We start from the raw sequence: 8,128 nt of genomic DNA, 5'->3' as shown, positions 1-8,128 counted from the left end.
CGGGAAGCCTCTAGAAGAGGATCCAGAGGCGGTCTGGCAGAGGAGGAGGTCGGGGCTCCTCTCGTGGGCGTAAGCGTGCCTCCTTCTAATTTTCAGTCTTCTTGGTCCCCAAGTCATCAGGCGAGTGGTGCATGATCATCGATCTCAGATACCTGAATCGCTTCATCCGCAAGGTGCGCTTCCGCATGGAAACCATCAGGTCAGTGCTGCCATTTCTACAGCCTGGAGATCACTTCGTCACTCTGGACCTGAAGGACGCCTATCTCCACGTACCCATCTTTCCGGCACACCGAAAGTTCGTAAGGATTGCCATATACATAGAAGGGAAAGAGGCGCACTTCCAGTTCACAGCCCTCCCGTTCGGCATATCCTCCGCCCCCCACACCTTCACAAAGGTCATAGCTCCGGTCGCTGCCGCCCTGCGCCTTCAAGGCATATTCATAGTCCCGTATCTGGATGACTGGCTCCTCAAGGCTCATTCAAAGGAGGTTCTTACCACGCAGGTGCAGACCGTTGTAGCTCTACTAAACAAGCTGGGGTGGCTGGTAAACTGGCAGAAATCAGTGGTGGTGCCATCAACTCAAGTTCAGTTCCTGGGACTTATCCTAGACTCTTTCAACATGATGATCTCTCTACCCTCCTCTCGCAAAAGGAAGATTGCTTGGGAACCCCTGGGCAACATCAATATCCCTCGATTAATTATAATATCAGGATCTTATTTTGATGAACTTTTTGTTTTGTCAGTCCTGGTCCCTTAGTAAGATGGCGTTTGGTGTGTTTCCTGTCTGTGGCCATCTTGGTTCCCACCTGTTGATTATTTGAACTGCTGCAGCTGATCACTGAGTACCTAAGTATTGCGCCTTGAGCTGGGATCTATTGTTCCTAATCGGTTCTACATTACCGCTGCACCGCACGCCCCAGCTACTACCGCTGCACCGCACGCCCCAGCTACTACCGCTGCAACGCAAGTCCCAGCTACTATCGCTGCACCGCAAGCCCCAGCTACTACCGCTGCACCGCAAGCCCCAGCTACTACCGCTGCAACTCAAGCTCGAGCTACTACCGCTGCACCGCAAGCCCCAGCTACTACCGCTGCACCGCAAGTCCCAGCTACTACCGCTGCACCGCAAGCCCCAGCTACAACCGCTGCACCGCAAGCCCCAGCTACAACCGCTGCACCGCAAGCCCCAGCTACTACCGCTGCACCAGAAGCCCCAGCTACTACCACTGCACCGCAAGTCCCAGCTACTACCGCTGCACCGCAAGCCCCAGCTACTACCGCTGCACCGCAAGCCCCAGCTACTACCGCTGCATCGCAAGCCCCAGCTACTACCGCTGCATCGCAAGTCCCAGCTACTACCGCTGCACCGCAAGCCCCAGCTACTACTGCTGTACCAGAAGCCCCAGCCATTGGTCTCCAGAAGCCCAGTAAGAGTCATGACATCCACAAATTCAGTTCTGACACTATAACTATAATTTGTAAATAACTCATGAAAGAATAAAGTTACGATAACATCAAGTCCACCATTGTTTTTCTTATGAAAGTCTCAATAAGTTTGATGTGTCTTCCCATTGCGAAAACTTAAGTTGGATCCAAAATGGCCGAGTTATAATGGCCGCCATGGTCACCACCCATCTTGAAAAGTTTTCCCCCTCCCATATGCTAATGTGCCACAAACAGGAAGTTGATATCACCAACCATTCCAATTTTATTCATGTGTTTCCATATAAATGGCCCACCCTGGACACTGTATGACTGAAGATCAGATATGGGCAGGTCCACATGTTATACAGGTTACACGCGGGGTCCTTCCTTATCAGGGTCACTCTGGATTCTCCTGCAGTGTGTGGGAACGTATGAGTCCAGTAGAGATGAGTGAAGCTCTGAAGAATCACTTTATTTTGTGTTCAGTCGAATAAGTCTGTCATGAATCGGAGGTGAAATTATTCTACTGTGGGGTCTCTTCAAACCTCAGAGAATATTAGGTGGAGGCCCTAGGTGTGGAAAAATAGCAAACAGTTACATCCCCCATATCTCACGTCTTCTAGACATCCTTATGGTGTCCGGCGCCCCGTATCAGCCCTCTTCTGGTATCTTTCAGCCTCCTGGGTGACTTCTTATTCTTTGTGTCACCGTTGAGGTCTCTTTTTGGGCCTCCAGAATGACCTCAGGGTGCATAATGTCACCCAGAAGGCTGCAAGAGAACCCAGATACTGCCAGGAACCCAGAAGACATGAGGGAAGGGGAGTATATCTATTTATTATTGTTTTCTGCACCTCCCCTGGGCCACCACCTATTTCCCATCTGTTTTGTAAGTTGCGAACCCCCAACATTTTAGATTAAAAGCACAAATTTTCAAAAATTTCAAAAAAACTTCAAAAAGTTCAATCTCTAGAATCCAATAAGAAAAAGTGACATTCGTGGTGATGGTTACTGTGAAAAAACAAGACTCTTCTCTGTTACATCCACAAGACTTCTCCATTGATCTCCGTCACGTCCAGGATGATTCCACCCACGTACAGCGGGGAAAATAAGCATTGGCGATTTTGCAAATTTTCCAATGCCAATGTATCAAATACTTATTTTCCCCACTGTATAAACTCTTATTGGCTGGATAATGTTTGTGAAGAACCTGATGAGTTACAAAAAAAGTGAGCATTTCTAACAAGACTACGGACTTTTGTAAAATTAAAAACAGAAAATCATGATGGCTTCTCTCCTGTGTGAGTTCTCTGATGTTTAACAAAGTTTGATTGATCTGTAAAACCTTTCCCACATTCTGCACATGAATATGGCTTCTCTCCTGTGTGACATCTCTCATGCTTAACAAGAGTTGATTTGTCTGTAAAACATTTCCCACAATGTGCACATGAGTATGGTTTCTCTCCTGTGTGATTTCTTTGATGTACAACAAGACGTCTTCTTTCCATAAAGCTTTTTCCACATTCTTCACATGTATATGGCTTCTCTCCCGTGTGGCTTCTTTCATGTTTAACAAGAGTTGGTTTATCTGTAAAACTTTTTCTACAATTTGAACACGAATATGGCTTCTCTCCTGTGTGAATTCTCTGATGTACAACAAGACCTCTTCTTTCCGTAAAACATTTCCCACATTCTGAACATGAATACGGCTTCTCTCCTGTGTGACTTCTCTCATGTTTAACAAGAGTTGATTTATCTGCAAAACACTTACCGCATTCTGCACATGAATATGGCTTCTCTCCAGTGTGAATTCTCTCATGTTTAATAAGACTTGCTTTTTCTGTAAAACACTTTCCACATTCTGAACATGAATATGGCTTCTCTCCTGAGTGAATTCTCTCATGTGTAACAAGATGTGATTTTTGAGTAAAACTTTTGCCACATTCTGAGCATGAAAATGGCTTCTCTCCTGTGTGAATTACTTTGTGTTTAGAGAGATGCGATTTTTTTGTAAATTCTTTTCCACATACATCACACTGAAACTTCTTCCCCTCTTTCTGGCTGGTACTTGTGGTCACAATCTGTGGTTGGTGAGAAGGTTCCTCATGATTCGGGGGATTATATGATGGATCTGTACTGTGAGGTCCTGGATGTACATTAGGGGTAATGAGGTTTTCTCCTGAGGAGCGCTCCATCATATCTTCATCTTCTCCTTTATCACTTACTGATAACATGACGTTTCCCTCAGAGATCGCACTGGGATTTTCTGTTGAGATTAAAAATGGATTTAGTGATTTATTTTTAAAGGAATTTATGACATTCCTATTAGGCCGGAAACACACATGCTGATTATGAAATAAATGATAATTTATCAGTGACATAGCCCGGAGATACTGAGACATTACTTTTATAGGTACCAGCCCTTCTTCATTTGACCCAGTTTCTTCTATCCATGTGATTAGAATACACAATACGCCACACCAGAAATTTAAAGGGATCGGCCACTGAGAGTAACTTAATAAAAAGCCCATTATCCTCCTCCAAGCAGCGTCGCCCCTCCTGGAGTACAGTCTCCTCACCCCATATATTCACTGCTCCAGTCCCAACATGGTGTCTCATGGAGAGGAATTCATTCAGTCACATCCACCAGTGGCCTCCATTGAATATCTCAGCACTTGGCACAGGTAACTAGCACATATACATATCCATAGGGATCGGGTAGGCTGTCAGTCCCTCATCTTTATAGATCCTATATTGCTGCTCGGCTCTCACAGTTCTGTGCTATCTATAACAAGACAGACTGCCAACAATGGGTCACTTTGGAGTCAATGCTTTTAACCCCATCTTCCCTACTAGCTCTACTTTTGAACTCAGGGTCGGCCTCTCATACAACTCCAGTGGCTGTGAAGATAACTGTTTATACGTATGTATACATATGTGGAAGAAATGTGCGTTGTAGCCGTCGTCTGCCAAGCCCAATTTCCCCACTGCTATCCCGGTATCGCAATCCCCCTTTCACTCCAGGCCTCTCTCCTGAGGTATTCGTTTGTTGGAGACACGCTAGGTTTCACCGTTGACTTCCTCTGTGACTGGTGGGCCTTCATCGAAGACTATTTCATTAGCACGTATTCTCTGCCTCCCACGGAGTCTTTCAGGACTAATCGGATCTGTCATTGTTAGGGTTGAGTGATCGGGTTCAGGAGAGATCGGATCCCAATCGGCGATTGAGCAAATTTCATGTTCGCGATCGGCTGGAAAATGATCGGAAATCGGATTTTAAAATCGATCCTGAAATCTCAAGATCGGCTCAACCCTAGTCATTATCTATGTTCCTTCATTCCATGTAATAGAGAAATTTCCCTTTGATAGACTATGTTTGTAGAGAGCGACAGATAGGGGCTCTCTCTCTGCCCCCGAAACCAAATGAGACTTTATGGCAGCCTGGTATTGGGACCTTGACTCCACCTAAACTCCAGCTCAATGGACTGACTAAGCATTTGGCAGGTCACCTTTATGGAACCTTCTCTGAAAGTTCTTCATAGGACGGATTTGGTCCACCACACACTTTCTATCCTACAGACTCGCCCCTCTGCTTTAGGGGTTGTAATACCTTAGGTACAATTCCCTGTATATGGTGGACCTGTCCTCTAGCCTGAGTAGCTATCCACAGAATGGAGCAATGACTTTTTGGTCAGTAATTTCTATTATCTACCTCAGATTTCCTTCTGAGTCGTAACGCTACTACCCACCAACACACCCAATAGAAATGACTCCGGAACATTCTGATGGCTGAACGTACTCAAATCGCCTTCAACTGGAAAAGATTAAACCTCTCAATGACTGATGGCGACACGATAATCCTCCATGAGAAGATCAATGCTACCATCTCTGACACTCACCCACTCTGAGACATCCTGAACTAATAGGTCCATCATCCTAGGACAGCCATACTGTCCACCTATAATCTGGTAATAGGATTAGGTGATGTTTATCCCCTTTCCATTGTGTTTTTTATGATTCTTCCACCTTTTCAGTCTTTTCTCGCAGACGAGAGAATTTCCAGTTTATGATTATTTTCTTCTACTTTATTTCTCATTTCTGTTGCTTGGAAATGATCTTCAGATTGTTTGTTGTATTACTAATAATCTGTAGGATCTCCAAGGAGAATAAGAGACTTCCCCCAATGTATTCACTAGGACTAATGGCGGGATGGAGACGCTCCTGCCCCAGTCTGACCAGGACCAGAAACTCCTGCCATCTCTATCCAGTAGTCCAGTATTCACACAACGCTCGGCTACAACTTCTGCTTTATGGCTTATAGTTCTGTTCTTAGTTTAATAGCTGGAATTACTTTCTGCCGGAGAGTTACTGGACTGGAGGTCTAAGGGGGAACCGACCTGAAGAAACCTGGGACTTCTCCTTCTCCATTCATGACTCCGTACCTGTGGTAACACCTCCTGGAATCTCCTCCTCCACTTCCCTCTTACACAGGTGATGGCCCCTCATCCTCTCTTCTTCAGCCTCCGCTTTAATATCAGTCACATCTTCTCCCTGATTTCTGGCAATGGCTCCATCTGTAGGAAACACACAGTGATGGGATAGATTGCCATGTGATGAGGAGATGATGGGAGTAGTAGTATCTAGAGGAGAAAGTCTCCGCTCCTTACACTGCTGATCAGCCCAGGAATCCGTCTCCTCTTCTGCTTCTTCTTTAACCTCAACCTTAATATCCATCAGATCTTCACCCTAAACAGGGAAGAAATAATGTAATATCTCTGGTTCAGTCACTTTATGGTCAGATTTTGGTGAGACTATAGCACATGTATGAGTGCAGGAGCTCCACCCCCTATATAGATGTACCCCAGGACTCAGCAGCGCCATCTACCTGCTGACTGTCTGGTACATGTATGAGTGCAGGAGCTCCACCCCCTATATAGATGTACCCCAGGACTCAGCAGCGCCATCTACCTGCTGACTGTCTGGTACATGTATGAGTACAGGAGCGGTGAGCTCCACCCCCTATATAGATGTACCCCAGGACTCAGCAGCGCCATCTACCTGCTGACTGTCTGGTACATGTATGAGTGCAGGAGCGGTGAGCTCCACCCTCTATATAGATGTACCCCAGGACTCAGCAGCGCCATCTACCTGCTGACTGTCTGGGACATTCTCCTCCGGGCAGTCCTGGAAATACAGAGGACTCAGGGGACATCTCTTGGGGGGATTTCTCCTACTGGATCCATCTGTGGAGAGACAAACACACAGTGACGGAATACATGAGCTGCTGGAGATCTGTCTATACATCAGACACTTTTAGGGTTACTTATGTTCTAAACATAGGCCATAAAAAAAGAAAATTGTATGTTATCTAGATATATAGTCCTAGGAGCCCTGACAGTGTAATACACTATGTATTATAGATATATATATAGTCCTAGGAGCCCTGACAGTGTCATACGCTATGTATTATAGATATATATAGTCCTAGGAGTCCTGACAGTGTCATACGCTATGTATTATAGATATATATAGTCCTAGGAGCCCTGACAGTGTCATACGCTATGTATTATAGATATATATAGTCCTAGGAGCCCTGACAGTGTCATACGCTATGTATTATAGATATATCTAGTCCTAGGAGCCCTGACAGTGTCATACGCTATGTATTATAGATATATCTAGTCCTAGGAGCCCTGACAGTGTCATACGCTATGTATTATAGATATATATAGTCCTAGGAGCCCTGACAGTGTCATACGCTATGTATTATAGATATATATAGTCCTAGGAGCCCTGACAGTGTCATACACTATGTATTATAGCTATATATAGTCCTAGGAGCCCTGACAGTGTCATACACTATGTATTATAGATATATATAGTCCTAGGAGCCCTGACAGTGTCATACACTATGTATTATAGATATATATAGTCCTAGGAGTCCTGACAGTGTCATACACTATGTACTATAGATATATATAGTCCTAGGAGCCCTGACAGTGTCATACACTATGTATTATAGCTATATATAGTCCTAGGAGCCCTGACAGTGTCATACACTATGTATTATAGCTATATATAGTCCTAGGAGCCCTGACAGTGTCATACACTATGTATTATAGATATATATAGTCCTAGGAGCCCTGACAGTGTCATACACTATGTATTATAGATATATATAGTCCTAGGAGCCCTGAAAGTGTCATACACTATGTATTATAGATATATATAGTCCTAGGAGTCCTGACAGTGTCATACACTATGTATTATAGATATATATAGTCCTAGGAGCCCTGACAGTGTCATACACTATGTATTATAGATATACATAGTCCTAGGAGTCCTGACAGTGTCATACACTATGTATTATATATATATATATATATATATATATATATATATATATATATATATATATATATATATTATATATGAGACATCCTGAACTAATAGGTCCATCATCCTAGGACAGCCATACTGTCCACCTATAATCTGGTAATAGGATTAGGTGATGTTTATCCCCTTTCCATTGTGTTCTTTATGATTCTTCCACCTTTTCAGTCTTTTCTCGCAGACGAGAGAATTTCCAGTTTATGATTATTTTCTTCTACTTTATTTCTCATTTCTGTTGCTTGGAAATGATCTTCAGATTGTTTGTTGTATTACTAATAATCTGTAGGATCTCCAAGGAAAATAAGAGACTTC

General features: G+C 44.0%; 1 protein-coding gene and 1 long non-coding RNA gene across 2 annotated transcripts in view; both read right to left on the bottom strand.

Annotated features, from left to right (window-relative positions):
- Positions 1-1,530: 1,530 nt before the first annotated feature.
- LOC142198437 (uncharacterized) overlaps positions 1,531-8,128 on the bottom strand; it is a 31,604-nt gene continuing 25,006 nt past the window's right edge. Inside the window, exon 5 of the mRNA XM_075269478.1 lies at positions 1,531-3,440. Within this exon, the coding sequence (XP_075125579.1) occupies positions 2,704-3,440 (737 nt within the window). The 3' untranslated portion in view covers positions 1,531-2,703. The remainder of the gene's footprint in view (positions 3,441-8,128) is intronic.
- LOC142198440 (uncharacterized) lies at positions 5,852-6,643 on the bottom strand. Its single transcript, XR_012715358.1, has 3 exons — positions 6,572-6,643; positions 6,091-6,169; positions 5,852-5,997 (listed from the first exon to the last, which is right to left on the bottom strand). It is a non-coding gene; the product is annotated as an uncharacterized LOC142198440 (long non-coding RNA).

This window comes from Leptodactylus fuscus, chromosome 3 (genome assembly GCF_031893055.1).
Source record: "Leptodactylus fuscus isolate aLepFus1 chromosome 3, aLepFus1.hap2, whole genome shotgun sequence".
Classification (NCBI taxonomy): Eukaryota; Metazoa; Chordata; class Amphibia; order Anura; family Leptodactylidae; genus Leptodactylus; species Leptodactylus fuscus.
This window is presented reverse-complemented; position numbering and strand designations above follow the sequence as displayed.